Source organism: Abramis brama (assembly GCF_963993115.1).
Source record: "Abramis brama genome assembly, chromosome: 20".
Lineage (NCBI taxonomy): Eukaryota > Metazoa > Chordata > Actinopteri > Cypriniformes > Leuciscidae > Abramis > Abramis brama.
Genome location: NC_139982.1, coordinates 27,420,773 through 27,447,212, shown reverse-complemented (window position 1 = coordinate 27,447,212; position 26,440 = coordinate 27,420,773). Strand labels below are relative to the sequence as shown.

General features: G+C 38.8%; 1 protein-coding gene across 1 annotated transcript; it reads left to right on the top strand.

Moving 5' to 3' along the window:
• The first annotated feature begins 1,108 nt into the window (after nt 1-1,108).
• muc2.1 (mucin 2.1) lies at nt 1,109-26,440 on the top strand. The gene is made up of 43 exons (XM_084094313.1): nt 1,109-1,271; nt 2,403-2,664; nt 2,772-2,886; nt 3,985-4,075; nt 4,251-4,375; nt 4,506-4,731; nt 5,306-5,431; nt 6,235-6,349; nt 6,662-6,800; nt 6,930-7,043; nt 7,585-7,651; nt 7,754-7,891; nt 7,985-8,149; nt 8,694-8,788; nt 8,899-9,025; nt 9,916-10,171; nt 10,268-10,320; nt 10,869-10,969; nt 11,071-11,222; nt 11,674-11,812; nt 11,925-12,029; nt 12,377-12,556; nt 12,686-12,925; nt 13,014-13,170; nt 13,300-13,428; nt 14,533-20,657; nt 20,853-21,027; nt 21,491-21,738; nt 21,836-22,019; nt 22,138-22,348; nt 22,435-22,610; nt 22,785-22,854; nt 23,067-23,167; nt 23,322-23,353; nt 24,067-24,244; nt 24,331-24,435; nt 24,567-24,607; nt 24,734-24,856; nt 24,942-25,040; nt 25,415-25,543; nt 25,650-25,689; nt 25,782-25,905; nt 26,015-26,440. Exons 1-43 carry the CDS (start codon nt 1,199-1,201, stop codon nt 26,220-26,222), a joined length of 11,859 nt encoding a protein of 3,952 aa, XP_083950439.1. The 5' UTR covers nt 1,109-1,198; the 3' UTR covers nt 26,223-26,440.

The window sequence follows — 26,440 nt, the reverse complement described above, 5'->3', positions numbered from 1 at the left end:
GTTGTTTTTTATAGATTGATATACAACCACTGATTAACATATTCGGTTTTGATGAGAAAAAAAAAATATATGAGTGAGGATTAGAACCCAGAACCTCTGACACGCTTGGCAAAAGTTCTGGCATTAACCCATGAAAGCACAAAATATATATTTGTGGATCTATGGATTTATTCACGTGAAAATTCTTGTTACTAACAATATATATTAGTAGATCTCTTTAAATGGCAAATTAAACAATGTACTATTGAAATTGATTTCTGGACATTGTAATGGTATTTTTCCGAACATTTTTATTGTACACATATATTGTACATATATCTTAGCATTCTATAGCAACCCATAGATAGTTATGGATGACATCACATTTCTCACAAGGCAAAAATCTTTAACTAGAAAAAGGATCAGGATATGACCGCTGCCAGATGGTCAGTGTTTGTTTTAATTCATGAAAGCACAGGTGGCATTCAGGAGCTTGAGACACACCTGTGTACCTGCAAAGATGCTGCACGTCAAATTGTCTGCATCACAGACAGGATGTTCAAAGCTCACACGCAATCATACGTGGTCACTTGAAATGTACTGGCATTTGGCTGCACCTTGTCAAGAAACAGCTTGATGGAAAATTTGATTCATTTGACATTTATGATCATATCCTACTTGAGAAATCCATACCATATGTCCGCTCAGGACACTAAAGACAGTATTTACACAAGACAATCATTTTAACCATTAGTCTTCATTTCATTGCCCAAATCAGCTGCTAAATGGTTTATTAATCATGTTTTGTATATTTATTTTGCAGGTTTTAGTAGTGAACGTTAGTTTTACTAATCCTCCTCATATATGTACACAGAAGCTGTAAATTATTCACACCCTGCCGTAAATATGAAATTCATTACATACATTTTCATCAAACATCGTTCAGAGAGGCCGATCTGCCACACACGCACACGCACATGCACACACACGCACACACACACACACACACACACACACACACACACACACACACACACACACACACACACAATGCCATCTCTGGACTTTTGTAATACCAGGTCAGCGGTTTTTTCTATGACATGCGAAGGCTGGTAGACCCTCCCTGCAGGGTGGTAAATGAGAAATGATATAAAAGAGCGTATGAAAAGAAATCTAACAGTACTGAAGCTCTACCTGTAGACCTTTCTCACCTCCCACCATGGAGTGGAGAACATCTGCAGTCTGCATACTACTTCTGGCGCTTACCGGCATTCAGGTGCATTCAAAGACCGGTAAGAGTTTAACTATTCTTGAGTTCTTCAGGGTGGTGTCTCCTTATGTTATTAAAATGGTTTTAATTATTTTTATTAACTTAATATTTGTTTCAATTATTTCCCAATGTATATACATTTATATTATTGCAACTAAACAACAATCAGAAATTATTTAATTCATTCAGGTTCATTCAAAGAAGAGTAAGAGTTAACTTTTGGTTAATAACCTCCAATACTTAAAATGGTTATTGAGTAGGGGTTCCTTTTTTTTTAAGTTTAAGTTTATAATAAGTTTAAGTTTCTTTATTCTTATTTCCTTATTATTTATTGTAATATTTTATTTCATTTAAAATAGTTTTAATTAAATCCTGTTCTTATGACTTTAATTATGTTACTGCAACTAAACAACGATCAGAAATTACTTAATACTTAAAAAAAATAAAAAAAAATTAGTTACCATTTGGTGTCCTCTTAAAAAGACTTCCTTTATTTTAGTTTATTTTTTTTAAATTAATAAGTAGTATTGGCAGTCGATATTCCATTTGTAAGCTTTTATACTCCAGATCCAATATCTGAAATGTGTTTTAAAATAAATTAAACCTGAAACTATCTTGTCAAATAGCATGATGTTGTGGTTGGAAACCGCATCAGTTTCAGCATCTGAAAAAAAAGGAACCAACCACCTGATAGCATTTGCGAACGTCATAGTTTCATCACTTGAACCTGATACTATCAGCTCCATTGGTGACTTGCTTTAGAAGTTACTAAATATTGTCAGTTGTGAAAAATGTCAAAATTTCATTTACTTTCCTTCACGATAACTTGAAATGTCGCTTGATCATCTTTTTTTTTATCATTTTATGTTTTTGCATAAATGTAAAAGTTAACAAATCATGAATCCCTGAATTTGAATTGAGTTTACAAACAGAACGCGTAATTGTTATTCAAATTAGTGTTTAAGGACATTAAAATGGAAATAAAGTAACTACTGTAAGCATATATAAGCATATTCGTTCTCATACACTTAGATTATATCGTTGATCAACCTTTGAAAAGGCTGCACTTACATAATTTCTTATCTCTGTATTAAAAACTCACATTTCTTTTAATTGCAAATCTTTGTTTTCTCCCTTTTTTTTTTTTTTGCAGTCTATCCCAGTAACCATGTCAACAGCATCTGCAGCATGTGGGGAAACTTCCACTTCAAGACGTTCGATGGGGACGTTTATCAGTTCCCAGGCATGTGCGAGTATAACCTGGTGTCTGACTGCCAAAGCCTCATTCGCCAGTTCTCGGTTCATGTGAAGAGAACAGAACACACCAATGGCCCGAAGATCAGCAGGGTATCAGTTAGTATCAGTGACATCGCCGTTGAGTTGACAGAGACACAGGTCATGATCAATGGAGAAAAGTAAGATTCTGGGGAACCCAACTGCTGCTTATTTGCTCCCACAGCAAAGGCTTTAAAATGTGTTCTGTTTGGTCAATTTTTCATTTGAATCTTTTTTCATTTTTCAGAGTAACACTGCCCGTGCATATCTCAGGGATCCTTGTGGAAGAAAACACAATTTACACCAGGCTCTATTCCAAAATGGGCATCAGTGTCACATGGAACAAAGAGGATGCAGTTATGGTGAGGTTATGTGGCTCGATATGAGTTCAAAACAAATTTTACTATAGATTTTTATGTGGATAATCTGATTTAAGTTTTACAAACCTAAAATACACTGAACTTATTTCAAAACAATAACTTGAGTCTATTTTGAATGATTGATGAATAAAACTGCCTCATTCAGTACAAGTAATCTATTATTGAATCAGCCACTGCTGATGTATGTTTTTGATTTATTAAAAAGAACCGGCTCATATGAGTAATTTGTTAGTGAAATCGTAAGATTTGGTTTTTGGATAGAAAAAAATATATATATTTTTTTTACTGTGCAATGCTCTACCATAGACTGTAAAAAGTGTCCTACGTAAGCGCCAGGCTTCTCTGTATGATGATTGGATAAGCGCTCAGACAGGCGGGCCGCGGGCGACATAAATGATTGATAGAACTTTTAAATGTAAATGAAGCAGATGTTTGACTGAGACATTACATTTTATGTTTATAACCATGTTTCATACCTAAATATTCTAATAATACAGTTTTTGATTTGGTAAAAAATATAAAGTAAAGCACTTTTTTGAGTATTTATTACACAATATGACAGTGTTTAACTGAGGAAAAACTAGTTTACGCCACAGGAAACCGCCAGCAGACCTTTCAAGGGAGTGACTTATCAGTAAATGATTTAGCATGTTGTGCAAACACTGCAACATGTGAAATGAAATGCTATATAAGGCAATTTTCTGTTACACATTGAAATATCTGCATTTGTATCCTTATGAACATGGTTATTACCAACAGTGAATTTCAGTCTGCAAGTTTGCAATATTCACTGGTGTATACCTACAAAAAGGAGTACCGTGCAAATACCATGGTATATGAATGTGGTAATAATTTAGTAACATAGTATTATTAACTGAGGCCATCATTATACCATGTTACTGGTCCCAAGGCCTTGCACTGGCTTTTTTTTTTTACACAAGACTGAATACAAGTGATGTCTATTCCATTTTCCAGTGTTTTTGTACAGTGTTCAACTATTAGTACTGACTTTATGTCCGAATGGCCAAAAATACCAAGTCAAATGATCTAACCAAGAAGTTTTGTGTGGTATTGTGTTAGGTGGAACTTGACTCCAAATATTCCAATCGCACTTGTGGACTGTGTGGCGATTTTAATGGACTTCCAGTTTATAGTGAGTTCATTGAATCCGGTAAGTTACTTTTACAGTCTGATTTCTTACTTTACTGTTCATAACTGACCCCCCAAAATGATTACCAAATACAGTAATGACAAATCCTCATGTTTTCCTAATCTGATGAAAAATCCAAGCAGTTTAAGAATATCTAAGAAGATCAAGTGTCTATATCTTATCTTATTTAATACAGGACGGAGGGTTGGATATACTGAGTTTGGAAATAAGCACAGAGTTCCCAACCCAACTCATAACTGCGAAGATCCTTTTGAAAACATCGATGAGCAAAAAAATGTGGTGGACCAATGTGAAAAATATGTAAGATACAGAAAAAAGTTGTTTATTCCAAATGAAACTATTAATCACTCCAGCTACAGCAACTCAGAATTCCAGTTTTGTTAATTTGGTCCTTTGAGGTTCAAGATGTTCCATGTCCTTTTCACAACAGCGGGCAGATTGTGCAGACCTTTTGGAGGATGAGAAGTGGTCTTCTTGTAGCTGGGTTTTGAAACCTGAGCCATATATCAAGGCCTGTACAAATGATATCTGTTCACGTCAACCTGAAGACGAAGACAAAAACACCACCGCACTCTGTGCGACTTTGTCTGAATATTCACGTCAGTGTTCGCATGCTGGAGGATCTCCGCCGACCTGGAGAACAGCAAAGTTCTGTGGTAAGAAATACATCGGAGTTCTGGTGAAAATTATAGGATTGTTCTATCTTGAGTGTTTTCTTTGCTTTGTATCCTTTTGTATATAATTCTTTTTAATCGTTTACACAGCTACAGTAAGAGGAATCCAGGCAATTTTCCTCTTTGAATTAATGTTTAAAAAACGAATATAAAATATAGATAGACACATCCAAAGATTGAAAGAATAGAATAAAAGTTCTGAAATTATTATTTTTGTAATAATTAAAACTGGTTTTTGACTTCTTTTTTTTTCTTATCATAATTTTCTAACACCGTGTCTACACCAGATGTGAGTGTTGCGACACGACATGACAAAAGCAAATAGAACCCATTATGATCAGATGCTGTCTAGACTGGGTGCGGCGAGAAGCGACGCGACAAATTCCAGACAGTAAACTGACGCTCCGTTTTATACGTACTTCCAGCACTCGCGATACTTCTGATACGAAGGACGCAGCGGTCGCTTTGTCACATCCTGTGTAGACAGCCTCAAGACAACTGTCACGTCCAGCGTAGACACAGTTTAAGTCTCTGTATGACTTGTATTCCCATGCAGCTGTGACGTGCCCCTACAATATGGTACATTCTGAAAGCAGCTCTCCCTGTATGGACACATGCTCACACAAAGACACAAACACACTGTGTGAGGAACACAACATCGATGGCTGCTTCTGCCCACCAGGTCAGTACGAGTATTTATATAATATAAAAAGTGTTTATTGATCCTGTTCAAAAGTTTGAGGTCAGAATTTTTTTTTTACTTTTATTCATTAAAGTCCGCGTGAACCGGAAGTTGCAAACGACTTTTCTCCAGTGTTGTGACGTATTTCCCAGTAAAAAGGAATATTGAACAGAGGGCAGGGTTTTACTCTAGCGCTCCTCCTCTCCATCTCTCGCTCATAGCAGACTAACGGTTTGAGGGGAGTGGTTAAGCGTTTCCCAACCCAAGTCCTCAAACCTACGTCATCAGGGAAGGTCCTCCAATGCAGAGGGGAGGGGCATTTTCAGATTTTGATTAAAGATTATGAAGCCAAAACATTTTTTTGTGTGGATTGACTTGCATGGATGAATTGTTCACCACAAAACGATCAATTTAGGCAAACAAAGTAAATATGGTCAATTTTGATTTCATGTGGACTTTAAGGATGCATTAAATTAATCAAAAGTGACAAGGCATTTATAATGTTACAAATTATTTATATTCCAAATAAATGCTGTTCTTTTTAACTTTCTATGCATTAAAGGACAACTGTTTTCATTGATAATGATCGTGTAACACTGAATAATGGAGTAATTTCACAATATTACTGTTTTTACTGTATTTTTAATTAAATAAAGTAGCCTTGGTGAGCAAAAAAGACTTCTTTCAAAAACATTTAAAACATTTAAAAAAACAAACTTTTGACTGGAAATGTATGTTGTTGGGTTTTTAAAAAAAATAAAGAACCACATAAAGGTGATATTAATGCACTGTTTTTGTTATAGGAACTGTGTTTGATGACATTTCAAACACGGGCTGCATCCCAGCAGAAAAGTGTCAGTGCAAGCATGACCGCGTCTACAGCACAGGAGAGGTTCTTCGCAAAGACGAGGAAGAATGGTAATGAAACCTATCTGTAATAGGAATATAAGGATAACTAAGTAAAATGTTTGTAGCACTTCTGTTTTTTTATCCTAGTGCATTCTGTGACTCTTTATATATCTCATGTATTTTACTACTCATATATAGAAATATTTGGTAATATTAGTATTAAATGCATATGCCAGACTAAATGCTAAATTATGATGACACTGGATCAATGGGAAAAATGTATAAAAATGTATAATAAAACAGCAGAAGTGTAGTTTACCATCCTGGCATCTAAAGCTTGTTGTTTACTGTGTCTGTTTGTCATTATATTGTGTAATTCAGTATATGTGAGGAGGGAAACTGGATCTGTATGAGTATGCCTGGCCCTGGCCTGTGCGCAGTGGAGGAAGGATCTCACTTCACCACCTACGACGGGAAAGAATTCACTTTCCATGGAGACTGCAACTATGTGCTCTCAAAAGTAAGCGTGTTGTAGTTACTAATTACATCTTCTGTTGTTGCAAAGACATTTCTGATTTATTTTGTTTGTATCCATTAGGAATATGTGTAATCCTTATAAAAGTAAACTTTTGCATTTGTGTTTTTGTAGGACTGTAAGGAGTCCAAGTTCATCATATTGGCTCAGATTGTTCCTTGTTTTACTCATGAAACGGACACCTGTTTGAAATCTATTGTGGTGCTGTTTGACAACGACAAGAAAAATGTGTGTATAATGATCTACTTCCACAACAACAACACAAAAGTCTTGTATATTTGTCCTTTATAGCAAACCGTCCATTTTAGGCAATATGAACAAGTAATGAGATGTAGCCTACATAATACACTACCTTTCAAAAGGTTTGGGATTTTTTGAAAAAATGATTGAAAAAATATTTTGAAAGTTCAAAAGTATTTTATGCTTACCAAGGCTGCATTTATTTGATCACAAATTCAGTAAAAACTGTAAAATTGTGAAATATGATTGCACTTTAAAACTATTTTTCATTTTAATATATTTTAAAATGTAATTTATTCCTGTAAATGACAAAGCTGACTATTCAGTGTTCAGTGTCACACGATCCTTCAGAAATCATTGTAATATGCTGATTTGGTATTCTCTGACGAATAGAAAGTTCACAAGAACAGCTTTAAACTAGATTTAAACTAAATATTTTGTAAAATTGTTTCTTTAATGTTCAGACTCCAAACATTTAAACAGAAATGTAGCTTGTGCAAAATAAAACTATGTGTGCTTTCTTCTTCAGCCTCTGATTATTAAAGCTGATGGGACGGTACAACACAATGCAGAAGTTTCACTTCCTTACATGACAGGTGAGGAATAAGAAGCTCTTTTTTTTGTTTCTGTGCTTTAAAGCCTGTGTGCTAAAGATATATATGAAATATTTTTCAAACTCTTTGACTCTTTTCCTCCAGCTGACTTCACAGTGTTCAGGCCGTCATCATTTCACATCATACTTCAGACCACCTTTGGGCTGCAAGTGCAGATACAGCTGGTGCCTCTTATGCAGGTGTACATCACTGTGGAACAAATCTTCAAGGGCAAGACTTGTGGTGAGACCTCTGTCTTAAAAAGCAAGAAAAATCTAAACTAAGAAGTAAATCCATCACGATGGCCAATGGTGCGCCATTTGTGTGTTTGTGCAGGTCTCTGTGGAAATTTTAACAAAGTGCTGTCTGATGACCTGAAGACCCCTCAGGGAGTGGTGGAGGGTACAGCAGTTTCCTTTGCAAACGCCTGGAAGGCCCTTTCCAACTGCCCCGACCGTTATGAGAGGATGGACGACCCCTGTTCCTACAGCAGTGACAGCGGTGAGAGACTTTATGCATCCAAAGTCAGTATGGTAATCAAAACCAAACGGATGTTTTAGTTTTTGGCAGCGTATCTGAAGCACGAGCTGTACAGGCTCCGCCCTCTTATGGAAAGAGGGGCAGGGAGCAGCAGCTAATTTGCATTTAAAGATACATGTACGAATACAGCATGTTTTTCCTTCCCCTCAAAAATTTAATAATACGTGGAATAATAAATGATCTGTGGGGTATTTTGAGGTCAAACTTTACAGACACATTTTGGGGACATCTGAGACTTATATAACGTCTTGTAAAAAGGGGCAAAATGGGTTCCCTTTAAAGGTGCACAGGAGCACCACTGTGCATTCTCATGTGACCGAAAACCACACTTATACAAACTGTATATAATAATACTTTTGATATAGTATACTTCCAATACTTTTGTATCTGCAAGTATTGCCACTTAACATCAGTTGGTGCAACTTTTAAGTTACTATACTGTATATGCATTTTTTTTGTTAAGTAAGAGTTTTGCATAAAATACCATATGTTATGATGCCTTTAGAGCACTTTGCTGAGCACTGGTGTTCCAAGATGAAGGACAAGGAGAGCCTCTTTGCCAAATGTCACACCACTGTCAATCCAGACAGCTACTACAAAGTATGATCTGAAACAGGAAACCTTGAGAACTGTACAATTTTCCTTATTGTAATGAATGTTACTCAACCTCTCATAATAAGCAGTGACACAACATGTCTATGTGTTTTCAGAGATGCAAATACTCCAGCTGTACCTGTGAGAAGAGTGAGGAATGTTTATGTACGGTGTTCTCCTCATACGCCCGGGCCTGTGCAGCTAAAGGAATATTCCTCCAAGGCTGGCGAGGAATTGTGTGTGGTAAGAAGGCTGAAAGCTGTTTATTTGGCAGACAGATGATGGGTTTTCAAACCAGGTTGTGGTCTGTGGAAAATTTCAGTATAACATTTTTTTTACAAGTCTATTTAAAAAGTAAAAACTGTATATTACTGTTATTATGTTTTCTATAGACCATGTGATTATTGTGATTGTTTAAGGACAATTCACATTGCACCGACAGACGGCAACAGAGACTTTCGTCGGGTTTTGTCAGATGTGTTCGGCGTTGATTGTCTCTCGTTTTCGCTGATTGAATCGTTATGTTAAAAAGGCATTTGCCGGATCGTGGAATGTCTCTAATCTGGCAATTGATGCCATCGGGCGCCATCTGTCGGTGCAGTGTGAATTGTTTTTTCACACTAACAAAGAAATCTATATAATTTTGTAGAGGAAAAATGCTCATCCCTCATTCGTTGCAAGTGTACAATAGTTTGTATTTGGAACATATTTCTTGGGAGTTTTTCCTTGGCACTAGAGCAAAGTTTATTATAAAAACGTCATATAAAATACATTTGAATTAGGTTTGCATCTAACATTAAAAGTAAAATAAATATTTTCCAGATATTATTTTAATAATTCATTTAGTTTAGTTGTAGTACAATGATAATATGAAAGCTGATTATTTAATTTAGAAAACAACATGGCTTAATAATATAATGCTCACCATTTTTCACATAATATATAAGTATATAAAATATATCTATAGATGCTTTTATAGTTTAGGAAGGGCATCCTTCGTATGTCCTAAATCATATTTGGATGTCCTTGAAAAAGTTCATAAACCCCTTATTTAAGCTAGAAGATTAGAAGAATGCTTGCCATTTTGCTACATGCACTTTTACAACGCATTCCCTTCAAACTGATCCCCACAGAGAAGTATACAGAGAACTGCCCAGCATCGCAGAACTACTCCTATCAGCTGCAGAGCTGCCAGCGTACCTGTCTTTCTCTCGCCTCTGAGCGCCAAAGCTGCAGCGTTGACTTTTTGCCTGTTGATGGATGTGCATGTCCAGATGGACTCTACCAGGATGAGAATGGACTGTGTGTACCTATGGAAAAATGTCCATGTTACCACAACGGACAGAAAATCCATCCTGGCAAGTCTGTCACCATTAGGGATGAACACTGGTAAGTGGATGATAGTATTATTATTAGTGCCCTAGAACTTTACAAACTATAAATGTAATAGACAGTCTGACAGTTTGATCTTATTTCTCTGTCCAGTGTTTGCATCAATGGAAAGTTCCACTGTCGTTCCTGGAAAACCCAAGTTCTTGGTATGAAAAATTACTTTCATCTACTGCATGTTAAATAAGTATGCTTTTGGTTTACATCATACATGGACTAACTATAACCAATACATGGAACAACCGATCATGACATCTGTTAGTAAGGCTTTACAGAGTTATCTTGTCAAATGTGAAACTGGAATTAACTGACTAACCAAGGTTTTGAAAACCAACAGTAAAAAGTGGTCAACTGATATGTTTTGTTTTTTTATTGGCCATTGCCGATATGTTAGAGAACAAGGTGGCCGATGGCAGATATAAATGATGATGCGCAAGTTAACTTAAAGATTCTAAATAACTATGCTGCAATACATAATAATATAATATAATTTTACATAATAATAAATACAAATGTAACAATTATAAATGATTTTATATATTTACTAAAAACTAAAAGTCTTTTTGTTGTATCAGTCTAGCACTAATAGTACATTATAGTAAATTGCTCAACATCTGTTGTGAACGTTCTTTAAATATGGTTTCTGATATAAAAAGTACATGAATGGTGCATCATCTGTGTCTGATGTCTTTTGCAGGATGTTCCTCTCCAAAGATTTTCTTCAACTGCAGCACAGCAGGCCAAGATGAACATGGATTGGAGTGTGCACAGACTTGTTCACAACAGGAAGTTGACTGTGTGAGTCCATAGTTTCCAGCATCTCTTCTCTTTCTTTCCCAAAGTCGATCGCTTGATTTTGCTGGTGGTCTTATTTTTGTGTTCTCCTCCCTTCTTTCCAGTTCTCACTGGACTGTCAATCTGGCTGCCAGTGTCCTTTAGGTCTATTGGATGATGGCAGAGGACACTGTGTTAAACCGGATAACTGCCCATGTAAACATGATGGACATTTTTATGCACCAGGATCTGAGATAACCGTAGATTGCAATAAATGGTGTGTAAAGCCAGGGTTATTTTAGTTTAATTTATTTATATAATATTATATATTTTTATTAATATTTTGAATTAGTTTTAATTGATGTATTTTTCATTTTAGTTAAAGGTTTATACATTTTTGGGGTTGTGTTTTTATCATTTTAGTTGTTTTTGTTTATCTATATAGTTTTTATTCAATTTTATTTATTTTAGTACTAAACTAGTTCAACTATATGGAAATTAGAAATGTTGCAACTAGCTGGAATAAAAAGTATTTTTTTAAATATTTGTTATTTATTTATTCTTTTAGTTAATGATATTAACCCTGTGTAAAACACCCATTGACACATTAAAGTTAAATTGCTATAAAAAACCTGAACAATGAGTTAATACACTAATTAGCTTTTTATGATCAATTAGTATTATACTGTAGAATGACAAAAGATTTAATTCTACCTCTATATTTGCAGCACTTGTCAACGGGGAAAATGGAAATGTACACATAATAAATGTCCAGGCATATGTACCATATACGGCAGCGGACACTATAAAACTTTCGATCAGCAAAGATTTGGCTTCAGGGGAGACTGCAGTTATATTGCTGCTCAGGTATGATCTATGGGTGGACACAACAGCATTTGGTCACAGACTTCATGAAAATAAAGTTACAAATAAACCTCTTCCTTCAGGAGGTAAAAGGTCACGCTCTCTTGTTTTACAGAATAAGTGTGGAAATAAAACTGGCAATTTTCACGTGATTACCGAAAACATGCCTTGTGGAACAACAGGAACCACTTGTTCAAAGGCTGTAGGGATACTTTTGGGGGTAAGGCTGCAGGCATAGGTCTCATGCTCATTCAGAGTAAAATAAAAGATGTTTCTAAAGGGTCATTAAATACTAACACAAGCTGTTCAGCATGTTAACATTTTTACATATGGTATAAGATAATGGCACGCATCAATTTTTCATTTAAAAGGCCTATAAAGTATTTTTGCCCTATTTTCTTTAACATTTGAAAGCAATATCGAGTGAATGTCACTCACTGGATGCAATATCTGTTTTGAGAACTGACCTGTGCTGAAATTGGGTGTTTCATGACTCTTTAATTTTATCTATCATACAGTGTCATTTTTGTTTATTTTTTCTAACTTCTCTCACACACTCACACACAGAGGACTTGGCTACTGCTTTCTGATGGGACTGTGACAGCCACTGATACTGGAAGTGGTCCAAAGATCAAGTACAATGAGAGAAACGTTGGGATGTACCTTGTCATTGATGCTGACATCGGACTGACAATTTTGTGGGACCGCAAAACCACCGTCCGCATCATTCTGCAACCTCAGCACAGGGTGAGTTGAAGTCATGAATCATGTTCTGCAGTTTTTCATATTTTGCACTGACATTTCCAGACAATTATATAGGTCCCTCAATATAATTTATTTGTAGCGCAACCTCTGTGCTTCGTTATATTTTCGCAGGGAGACGTTTGTGGCTTGTGTGGAAATTTCAATGGGAATGGAAAAGATGACTTTACCACTCAGGGAAATTTGCCAACTACAAATGTAATGGAGTTTGTGGACAGCTGGAAAGTGTTAAGCACCTGCCCTGATGCAAAACCAGACTTTAACCCGTGCCTTGAGACCCCCAATCGAGAGACATGGGCAAAAATACAATGTAGCATCATAAAGGAAGTTACGTTCAAAGACTGCCATAACAAGGTACAGATGGAAAGCATTTTGAGTTGATAAATCGAAGTTTCCTGTAATGTGGTATATAAGAATCCAACATCATAACATGTTCCCACAGGTGGATCCAAACCCATATTATGAGAACTGTGTCAAGGACTCGTGCGCGTGTGATGCAGGTGGAGATTGTGAATGCTTCTGTACAGCTGTGGCAGCTTACGCTCAAGCTTGCAATGATGCAGGTGTTTGTGTCGTTTGGAGAACACCTGAGATCTGCCGTAAGCATCTTTAATTCTAGTGCACATCTTAAATCTGTAACCTTTCTTTGAACAATGCATTGCCATTTTATTGCATTTCGTTTAGTCTGTTTGTACATGTTCATACTTATATTCATGTTCCTCTGTTAGCTGTGTACTGTGACTACTACAATGAACCAGGAGAATGCACATGGCACTACAGTCCTTGTCATACACCTTGCTACAAAACCTGTCTCAACCCTGATGGTATTTGCAATAACACTTTACCCAACCTGGAAGGTGAGTGCATTTCTGAAGACTGAGTGTACACACACTGGATATCTTTAGGCCTTAGCGTATATTTAGTGCTAAACTGGGATTAGAAATGGTTCAAGGAATAAAATAATAAAAAAAAAAGCATTTTGGTGGAAAGTAATAGAAAATTTTTTTTTGTGTAAAAGTATTATTTCTAATTGCTAGTAACCAGTGGCTGGAAATGGCGGGGACTCTAATTTAGAAAAAATGTATACATTACTTTCAACGACCTTTCAGATGTATTTAAATATAAAATATTCTATAATCTATAAAAACATTTAACATATTTCATGCTTCCTCCAAACATTTATTCTGAACCATTGGCTGCAACCTGCATATATCATGGCCAGTCACGAAAGTTGACATTGCGCAACCAACCATAGAATACTGCTGCGTTTATTTATTATATATCTTTTATTGCACTGTATTTTTGTTCTGAATTTGGATTCTGAATTTTGCTGTTGTAAGCTATTGAGTGAATAAAAGATAGAATTCCCTTTCATTTTCCTAAAAAGTGAACTTGAGCACCATCCCCCCTCGAAATTCATTCCCTGGACTCCACCCAACCACGTACCCCCACATTTAAAGCCCTGGTAACAAGTTAAGAATTTTGCGATTTTTCGCATCTGTAGCAAGCATTTTGAGAGGTGTTTTGACAACTTAGAGCAGGGGTGTCAAACTCAGTTCCTGGAGGGCCACAGCCCTGCAGAGTTTAGCTTCAACCCTAATTAAACACACCTGATCAGCTAATCAAGTCCTTCAGGCTTATTTGAAAAGTTTGACACCTGTGACTTAGAGCCACCGAATGACGAATACGAAAAAATGCATATGAACATTTTGGACTCAGTCTGCAAGGACCTTTAATGTACTGGTAGACATCTAATTTATAAACTGGGGCACACTGAGATGCCAGCATTTTTCATGTTTAAAATTTTAGAATGTGCCTGTTTGTGTACTCTTATGAAATAGTGTTTCTCATTTTGTCCAGTTACATACATTAAAGAAAATAGCAGTGGAATGATTAGTTTCTAATCCCGGAGGATACAATTTTTTCCCCCATTATTTCATGATTATTATTATTATTTTCAGGATGTTATCCAGAATGTCCAGAAGATAAGCCTATTTATGATGAAAAAAATCAGATCTGTGTGGAGGAATGTATCATTACTACAACAACAACAACACCAGAAACTCCCACAACAACACCAGAGCCTACCACATCATCTACCCCTACACCGACAACTACCACAAAGCCTCCTACAACAACACCAGGACCTACCACATCATCTACCCCTACACCGACTACCACAAAGTTTACTACAACACCAGAACCTCCCACAACAACACCAGGACCAACCACATCATCTACCCCTAAACCGACAACTACCACAAAGTCTCCTACAACAACACCAGAACCTACCACATCATCTACCCCTACACCGACAACTACCACAAAGCCTCCTACAACAACACCAGGACCTACCACATCATCTACCCCTACACCAACAACTACCACAAAGCCTCCTACAACAACACCAGAACCTACCACATCATCTACCCCTACACCGACTACCACAAAGTCTACTACAACACCAGAACCTCCCACAACAACACCAGAACCTACCACATCATCTACACCGACAACTACCACAAAGCCTCCTACAACAACACCAGGACCTACCACATCATCTACCCCTACACCAACAACTACCACAAAGCCTCCTACAACAACACCAGGACCTACCACATCATCTACCCCTACACCGACTACCACAAAGTTTACTACAACACCAGAACCTCCCACAACAACACCAGGACCAACCACATCATCTACCCCTAAACCGACAACTACCACAAAGCCTCCTACAACAACACCAGGACCTACCACATCATCTACCCCTACACCAACAACTACCACAAAGCCTCCTACAACAACACCAGGACCTACCACATCATCTACCCCTACACCGACTACCACAAAGTTTACTACAACACCAGAACCTCCTACAACAACACCAGAACCTACCACATCATCTACCCCTACACCGACAACTACCACAAAGCCTCCTACAACAACACCAGGACCTACCACATCATCTACCCCTACACCAACAACTACCACAAAGCCTCCTACAACAACACCAGAACCTACCACATCATCTACCCCTACACCGACTACCACAAAGTCTACTACAACACCAGAACCTCCCACAACAACACCAGAACCTACCACATCATCTACACCGACAACTACCACAAAGCCTCCTACTACAACACCAGAACCTACCACATCAACACAAGAACCTACCACATCATCTACCCCTACACCAACAACTACCACATTTTCATCTACAACAGCTGAGACTACGACAGAATGTCTTATATGTGAGTGGTCTGAATGGTTTAATGTATATAATCCTGCATTAGGAGGATGGGATGACTTGGAGACTTATGAAAATATTGCAGGAAGTGGAAAACAGATCTGTGAACATCCAGAAAATATTGAATGTAGGGGTGTGGCCGAACGTAACATGACCTTTGAAGATTATATTCATAAAACAAAACAAGTTGCCCAGTGCAATGTTTCAAATGGATTAATGTGTAAGAAAAAACAACAGAATTCCCGCCCCTACAAATGTTTTGACTATGAAATAAGGGTTTACTGCTGTTTCATTTGTACACCACCAACAACAACTACCACAAAGTCTCCTACAACAACACCAGGACCTACCACATCATCTACCCCTACACCGACAACTACCACAAAGCCTCCTACAACAACACCAGGACCTACCACATCACCTACCCCTACACCGACTACGACAAAGTTTACTACAACACCAGAACCTCCCACAACAACACCAGGTCCTACCACATCATCAACCCCTACACCGACAACTACCACAAAGTCTCCTACAACAACACCAGGACCTACCACATCATCTACCCCTACACCGACTACCACAAAGTTTACTACAACATCAGAACCTCCCACAACAACACCAGGACCTACCACATTATCTACCCCTACACCAACAACTACCACAAAGCCTCCTACAACAACACCAGGACCTACCACATCATCTACCCCTACACCGACTACCACAAAGTCTACAACAACACCAGGACCTACCACATCACCTACCCCTACACCGACTACGACAAAGTTTACTACAACACCAGAACCTCCCACAACAACACCAGGTCCTACCACATCATCAACCCCTACACCGACAACTACCACAAAGTCTCCTACAACAACACCAGGACCTACCACATCATCTACCCCTACACCGACTACCACAAAGTTTACTACAACATCAGAACCTCCCACAACAACACCAGGACCTACCACATTATCTACCCCTACACCAACAACTACCACAAAGCCTCCTACAACAACACCAGGACCTACCACATCATCTACCCCTACACCGACTACCACAAAGTCTACAACAACACCAGAACCTCCCACATCAACACCAGAACCTACCACATCATCTACTCCTACACCGACAACTACCACAAAGCCTCCTACAACAACACCAGGACCTACCACATCATCTACCCCTACACCGACTACCACAAAGTCTACTACAACACCAGAACCTCCCACAAGAACACCAGGACCTACCACATCATCTACCCCTAGACCAGAACCTACCACAGAACCGTCTATTAGAACTGAAGGAACAAAAACGCCTATTACAGGAGCACCTTTAGTTTCAGTAGAATCTACCACATCATCTACCCCTGCATCAACAACTACCACAAAGCCTCCTACAACAACACCAGAGCCTACCACATCATCTACCCCTACACCAACAACTACTACAAAGCCTCCTACAACAACACCAGAACCTACCACATACTCTACCCCTACACCGACTACCACAAAGTCTACTACAACACCAGAACCTCCCACAACAACACCAAGTCCTACCACATCATCTACCCCTACACCGACAACTACCACAAAGACTCCTACAACAACACCAGGACCTACCACATCATCTACCCCTACACCGACTACCACAAAGTCTACTACAACACCAGAACCTCCCATAACAACACCAGGACCTACCACATTATCTACCCCTACACTGACAACTACCACAAAGTCTCCTACAACAACACCAGTACCTACCACATCATCTACCCCTACACCAACAACTACCACAAAGCCTCCTACAACAACACCAGGACCTACCACATCATCTACCCCTACACAGACTACGACAAAGTTTACTACAACACCAGAACCTTCCACAACAACACCAGGTCCTACCACATCATCTACCCCTACACCGACAACTACCACAAAGTCTCCTACAACAACACCAGGACCTACCACATCATCTACCCCTACACCGACTACCACAAAGTTTACTACAACATCAGAACCTCTCACAACAACACCAGGACCTACCACATTATCTACCCCTACACCAACAACTACCACAAAACCTCCTACAACAACACCAGGACCTACCACATCATCTACCCCTACACCGACAACTACCACAAAGTCTCCTACAACAACACCAGGACCTACCACATCATCTACCCCTACACCGACTACCACAAAGTCTACTACAACACCAGAACCTCCCACAACAACACCAGGACCTACCACATTATCTACCCCTACACCAACAACTACCACAAAGTCTCCTACAACAACACCAGGACCTACCACATCATCTACCCCTACACCGACTACGACAAAGTTTATTACAACACCAGGACCTCCCACAACAACACCAGGTCCTACCACATCATCTACCCCTACACCGACAACTACCACAAAGTCTCCTACAACAACACCAGGTCCTACCACATCATCTACCCCTACACCGACTACCACAAAGTTTACTACAACATCAGAACCTCCCACAACAACACCAGGACCTACCACATTATCGACCCCTACACCAACAACTACCACAAAGCCTCCTACAACAACACCAGGACCTACCATATCATCTACCCCTACACCGACTACGACAAAGTTTACTACAACACCAGAACCTCCCACAACAACACCAGGACCTACCACATCATCTAACCCTACACCGACTACCACAGAGTCTACTACAACACCAGAACCTCCCACAACAACACCAGGACCTACCACATTATCCACCCCTACACCAACAACTACCACAAAGTCTCCTACAACAACACCAGGACCTACCACATCATCTACCCCTGCACCAACAACTACCATAAAGCCTCCTACAACAACACCAGGACCTACCACATCATCTACCCCTACACCGACTACCACAGAGTCTACTACAACATCAGAACCTCCCACAACAACACCAGGACCTACCACATCATCTACCCCTACACCAACAACTACCACAAAGTCTCCTACAACAACACCAGGACCTACCACATCATCTACACCTACACCAACAACTACCACAAAGCCTCCTACAACAACACCAGGACCTTTGACATCATCTACCCCTACACCAACAACTACCACAAAGCCTCCTACAACAACACCAGGACCTACCACATCATCTACCCCTACACCGACTACGACAAAGTTTACTGCAACACCAGAACCTCCCACAACAACACCAGGTCCTACCACATCATCTACCCCTACACCGACAACTACCACAAAGTCTCCTACAACAACACCAGGACCTACCACATCATCTACCCCTACACCAACAACTACCACAAAGCCTCCTACAACAACACCAGGACCTACCACATCATCTACCCCTACACCGACTACGACAAAGTTTACTACAACACCAGAACCTCCCACAACAACACCAGGTCCTACCACATCATCAACCCCTACACCGACAACTACCACAAAGTCTCCTACAACAACATCAGAACCTACCACATCATCTACCCCTACACCAACAACTACTACAAAGCCTCCTACAACAACACCAGAACCTACCACATACTCTACCCCTACACCGACTACCACAAAGTCTACTACAACACCAGAACCTCCCACAACAACACCAGGACCTACCACATCATCTACCCCTACACCAACAACTACCACAAAGCCTCCTACAACAACACCAGGACCTACCACATCATCTACCCCTACACCGACTACGACAAAGTTTACTACAACACCAGAACCTCCCACAACAACACCAGGTCCTACCACATCATCAACCCCTACACCGACAACTACCACAAAGTCTCCTACAACAACATCAGAACCTACCACATCATCTACCCCTACACCAACAACTACTACAAAGCCTCCTACAACAACACCAGAACCTACCACATACTCTACCCCTACACCGACTACCACAAAGTCTACTACAACACCAGAACCTCCCACAACAACACCAAGTCCTACCACATCATCTACCCCTACACCGACAACTACCACAAAGACTCCTACAACAACACCAGGACCTACCACATCATCTACCCCTACACCGACTACCACAAAGTCTACTACAACACCAGAACCTCCCACAACAACACCAGGACCTACCACATTATCTACCCCTACACCAACAACTACCACAAAGTCTCCTACAACAACGCCAGGACCTACCACATTATCTACTCCTACACCAACAACTACCATAAAGCCTCCTACAACAACACCAGGACCTATCACATCATCTACCCCTACACCGACTACCACAAAGTTTACTACAACATCAGAACCTCCCACAACAACACCAGGACCTACCACATTATCTACCCCTACACCAGCAACTACCACAAAGTCTCCTACAACAACACCAGGACCTACCACATCATCTACCCCTACACCGACTACCACAGAGTCTACTACAACACCAGAACCTCCCACAACAACACCAGGACCTACCACATCATCTACCCCTACACCAACAACTACCACAAAGTCTCCTACAACAACACCAGGACCTACCACATCATCTACCCCTACACCAACAACTACCACAAAGCCTCCTACAACAACACCAGGACCTACGACATCATCTACCCCTACACCAACAACTACCACAAAGCCTCCAACAACACCAGGACCTACCACATCATCTACCCCTACACCGACTACCACAAAGTTTACTACAACACCAGAACCTCCCACAACAACACCAGGACCTACCACATCATCTACCCCTAACCCAACAACTACCATAAAATCTACAACATCATTTACATCTACACCAACTCCAACTAAGCCCTATGACTGCCCTCCATGGGAAAAAAACGTAATTTTTTTAAATATAATTTCATTTAATTTTGGCCTAAATATAAGTGGTGTGAATTTTTTTTTTCTAAAGTAGAAATGTACTTTTAAGACTATCCATGATCCCATTTAAATTTCCAAGAAAACATCATAGGCTACATTGTGATTTTGCATGTGTCAGTCTTTCTAATTCCAGCACATTTTTCATTATCACCAGACAAACGAGACCTTCTTCCTGTGTAACTGCACCATGGCGAGGTGCATAGAAGACAACATTATTGAAATTATCCCATTTGAATGCCCTCCATTGCAGAACATCACCTGTGAAAATGGCAAAAAACCTGTGCTTGTGTATGATGAGCATTACTGCTGCCAGTATTACCAATGTGACTGTGAGTATACTAGTCTTCACAATTTTTATATTTGACTCATTAATCATTAAAATTAATAGCAGTGATGTCCTTCCAAGCCCAATGTGCTTGATGTGAACAGTTATGCTTTCATGATTTCAAAAGTGCTTTAAATTTTTAATGTATTACTTGAAAATGCTTGTTTTTTCCACCTTGAACATCTAATGTTTTAAAGGAAGAAAAATATTTTTTAAAATCATTTAAAAAGAAAACAATGAAGGTATTATGCGTGATTATTTTAGGTTTCATCAAGTCTGTGCTTTGATGTGGCGCAAGTAAATAAAAAGAATCGTAATTGGCATCTGCTTGCCTGTCACAGGTTACAATTAAAAAGTGGTTGTATTTTTAATTCTTCAAATGTCAACAGTTAATATACACAGTATTGACCAAATTCAGGTAACTTGTTCAGTTCAAATATCTGAAGGCTTTTTGTTATTGTTCGTAGGCTTTTGTGAAGGCTGGGGTGACCCGCATTACATCACATTTGATGGACTTTTCTACAGTTATCAAGGAAACTGCACTTATATATTAATGGAGGAAATTGAGCCCAAATACCATTTAAAGATCTACATTGACAATGTATACTGTGACCCTATTGAGCATGTATCCTGTCCCAGATCCATTATTGTGTCTTACAACAATCTAGTCATAACACTTACAAATCATAATCTCATCGGAGGTGCAGAGCTAGAGGTGAGACTTTCTAGATTTGTAATGATGAAACGTTCTTTTTGTGCATTGCAGTATAAGTATCTTATGTTTTTCTTGTAATTGTATCTTGTCCTAACAGGTTACTAAGGACAATGTTAAGTTACGTCTGCCATATGCTTTTAATGGTGTGAGGGTTATAAGCTCAGGCCTAGACTTGTTCCTGAGTATTCCACAGCTGGGTGTTGATATAACATTTGGAGCCACTGGCTTTGGCATCAACCTGCCATTCCAGCATTTTGGAAACAACACACAAGGTCACTGTGGTAAGTTAGCCACCCCCTGATTTTTGTATGGATGGTGACATCACAATGTGGATGGTGTACAAGGGGTTTGTTTTTATGCATTTTTTCATCTAAATAATTCCAAATAATTCTCACTAAGGAACATGCAACAACAACAGAGCTGATGACTGCATGATCCCTGGACGGATCTTGGTGAACGATTGTGCAGTGATGGCGGATTACTGGCCAGCCAGTGGAGTGAATGGTGAAAGTTGCACTCCACCAACTGCATTGCCTACAGTTGGGGGTGATCTTAAACCTACACCTAAGCCATGCCAGGCCCATCCTGAATGCAACCTCCTCGGTAGCGAGTGAGTTGATTCTGTGTGGTGTTTTAACTATAAATTTCAATAAACAGAGCTTCCAAAGTGATATTTACTACTACTGTCTTCCTCAGGTTGTTCGAAGCATGCCATTCCCATGTGTCCCCTGACAACTTCATTTTAGGTTGTCAATATGATAGTTGTCATATGAGCAACCCTGCCGTGGTGTGTACCAGTCTGCAGAGCTACGCAAGGGCTTGCTCTCAATTAGGGGTCTGCATACACTGGAGGAACTACACTAACCTTTGCAGTAAGTTGCATTTGATATCATATTGTTTCTTTACTTTTTCCAAAACCCCACATAGTTTCTTTTTTACCTTTTTGGGTTTAAATTCCTTTTTTATATTTTAGACTCAGACTTTTGGACCCAATATTCTTCGAAGCTATGGAGTTTATTTAAGTTTATTTGTCTTTTCATCCCCAGATATTGAATGTCCAGCAGATAAAGTCTTCAATCCTTGTGGTCCAGCTGAGCCACCAAGCTGTGATGATATGTATGCCCATTAATTCACATTTTTAAATAATTTATACAGTTGTGGAAATGAAAGTTTAGTGCTTATTCAGTATTGAGGAACATGGCAGATACAGTATGTACTTCAAAATTGTCAACATTATTATGCAGTTTAAGAGTTAATAAAGCCTGTTATGCAGATTTGTTCCTAAACGTTTATTGGAATGAATCTCAGGTGATGTATTTAAATTGCAGACCTGAACGGAGCACCATTACAGTGCATACGGAGGGCTGCTTCTGTCCTGAGGGAACATTGCTTTTCAACAAGGAAGTAGGAGTCTGTGTGAACAAATGCGGTAAGAAGCCTCTAATTCAAGTGTGTGTGTATGCATTAGGCATTCAAATTAAAATGTATAAAAAAAAACATGTGCCTTTCTGCATCATCCTGCATGTCTTGGCCACTTTTTGAAAACATTTATTTTGATTTTGTTCTCCCCTTTTTATTTTTAGGATGCCTGGACTCTTCTGGGACACCACGTGAGGTACGGCGGTGTTTAAAATACTCAATATGAGTATTTCATTTCATAGTTCTAAATGTATTAATTCCATAATGCATTCTGACAATCTCAGTGAAAAAAGGAATCCAAGATGGCGGATGATAGAACTGGAGAGAGAACTGTGACTTAAATTCATCTTTATAATTCATTCAGTACTGAAAAGTATCCATAAAATAGTGTAACTATATTGGTATCAGTATTATTGTGTGATATGCATTTTTATGCTTATTAGATTGAAATTTTAGCTTAGCAATATACTAATATGAGTACTCTTTATGTGAGTTGCGCTATTTGTAGTAGCTGCCTATGTAGAACTTCAAATCGGTCACTTATGAGGTTCTATCACTGGCAAACCAACAAAAAATTACAATAGTGTAAATAAAACTTAAGTAGTGACTGATCTTTTCTTCCATATTATGTATTATTTTGATCAGAGTTTAATGGATTAATGAAAAGAAAAATATGTAGGGTGGGTAATTGGTTCTATCATCAGTTGTTGATTGGATTGGATTGGATTGGATTGATACAAGCTTGCACTTCATTGTGGTGAGGATGAACTGTAAACATGGATAAATCATTTAGAAAACAATCTATAACACACATTTACAAAATCAATTGGGTAAATTTATATTTAATGCCAACTTTAAAGAATTACCTCCAGGACTTTATAACTGAATCCTCTTTGTTTTTTGTGGCAGTTTGATGAGGTTTTCGAGTACAACTGCGAAGAGTGTATTTGTGAAAAGGCCAGCAAATCGGTGAAGTGTAAGCCCAAGATGTGTTCTGATGTGAACCCTGAGAGCTGCACTGAGCCCGGCTTTGTGCTGGTCAATGTCACCAATCCTTCAGATCCATGCTGCAGCAAACAAGTTTGCAGTAAGACGACTTTATTTACAGTTTATAAAGGGGTTTGCTTTAGGTTTGCATCACCAAAGTCTCCTCTACTATGTTTCGTGATGTAGATTGTGATGTCAGTATTTGCCCACCTTTGGATAAAAAGTGTGGAGTCGGATATGCGACGGTCCTGGAAGTGCCTAACGGAAAATGCTGTCCAGAAGTCAAATGCGGTATCACTATTATTCACATTTAACTTCATTTTTGTGATATTCTTATGCTTGTTTTCATCTCAGATGCTGTCTGTATCACCTTGAATATCATTCTATATAGTTTTGTAATCTTTTGTCGTTTGCCTCCTTAGAGCCAAAGAAAGTTTGTGTCCACAAAAACAAAGAGTATGAGGTAACTAAAATGACTCTAATATTACCATTTTAAAAATCAAATATCTCAAGTTTTTTTCTTTTTTTTAAATATTTAAATAATTATTAGCCTAATGAAAGTTTTGCACGCTCAACTCTCTTCCCTCAGCCTGGTACCGACATCCCCGTCGTTGCCTGTCAGGAATGTAGCTGTACATGGGATGTGGATCCTAAAACACAGTGGTTCAAGATCAAATGTGGATATGTGCAGTGCAATGAGAAATGTAAACCTGTAAGTTGTTTGACGCGTTTCTGATCGGCTTGTCTCAGGAACAAGTTTAATTCTGTTGACTTCATTTGATGTTTATATTTCCCAGGGTTATGAATATATTGAAACAAGCTTGGACGAATGCTGTGGAAAGTGTGTGCAAACTCACTGCATCATCAACATCAATGGTGTCGAGCATATACTAAAGGTAAGGTCAAACGTCAAAAGCTCAGTCATCTTGAGGTGTGGCTGAAAAGGACAAAAATGTAAATAATTATAAATGTTAAAAAAAAATTGTAACTTATCCTCATATCAAAAACGATTTTGCCCTTGGACACGAAATGAAACCTTTCGTGCTGCTTTTTTCCATACAACAGAAGTGAACTGTCATAAAAAAAAAAATAAAAAAAAAAAAACCAAGCTGGACAAAAAAGCATTATAAAATTAGTTGTACACTTTATCGCAAGTTTTCTGAAAGTGTGTGAGAAACAGCTGAATTTAAGCAATTATTCCCTGAATCTAAATCTAATGTTTTTGCAATGTCCTTTAACTGAATTTGACTTGTTCTCTTTTCCTTTATAGGACGGAGCCTCTTTGCCTGCTACAAACCAGGGCTGTGACAGAATCACTTGCACTAAAGTTAATGGACAGTTCATCACTGACAAATACACAGTCCAGTGCCCTCCTTTCAACGTTTCTAACTGCCAGCCTGTCAGTACTTCAAATATCACACAAACACACATTTACATGTTATACTGACCAGTAATGGTGATTAAATCACATTGATGACATTCTGCCCTTGTGATTCGCTCTACAGGGTACAGTTCAGCTGTCAGCTGATGGCTGCTGCCGTGTTTGTGAGTATTTTTAAAAAGAAAACGATTAAATATTTGGTGATTTGAGTCCATTATTAACGTATCCTTGCGCGTTCAATTGCCTGTGTTTGTAGGTGTGGACCAAATTAAGGGATGTAAAGTACAGACTGTTAGAGATTACATAAATCACATGGACTGCCAGTCAGAGAAGAAAATGGACCTGACATTTTGTAGTGGAGACTGTACCAGTTTTAGCAGGTGAGTAGGTTTCTGTTACGAAACCTACAAGCAGCATCCTAACTGAAACAGACAGTCATAAGTGAGCGATTTGAAATGCTTTACATGTTTTTTTCTCTTTCATACATAGGTACAATGTACCTGGATTGTCCTCCTGTAGCTGCTGCCAGGCCACACGCTCAAGTAATCGCACAGTGAATCTTGGTTGCGTAAATGGAGACATAGTAACCCACTCGTACATCCATGTTGAAGAGTGCTCCTGTAGCAGAACTAACTGTCACGTAAATGACGCACTCATTGAAAACGTCCCAAGAAAACGTAGCTTGGGACTTCCGTGAGCAGCAGCGGTGAATCATCAAACCCAAGCAAAAACTAAATGTCTCTCGAGTATCTTAGTGAAAATTTGTAATCGGAAATTACCTTAAATGGCACATTCTTTGTTTAACATTTCTTGCATTTTATCTATAGGTCTCTTCTTTTTTCTTTGCTTGATAAAGGTGTACTCTTTTGCTTGTTTGAAATGAAAAGAAATAAAAAAAAGCATGTTAAAAGTAAA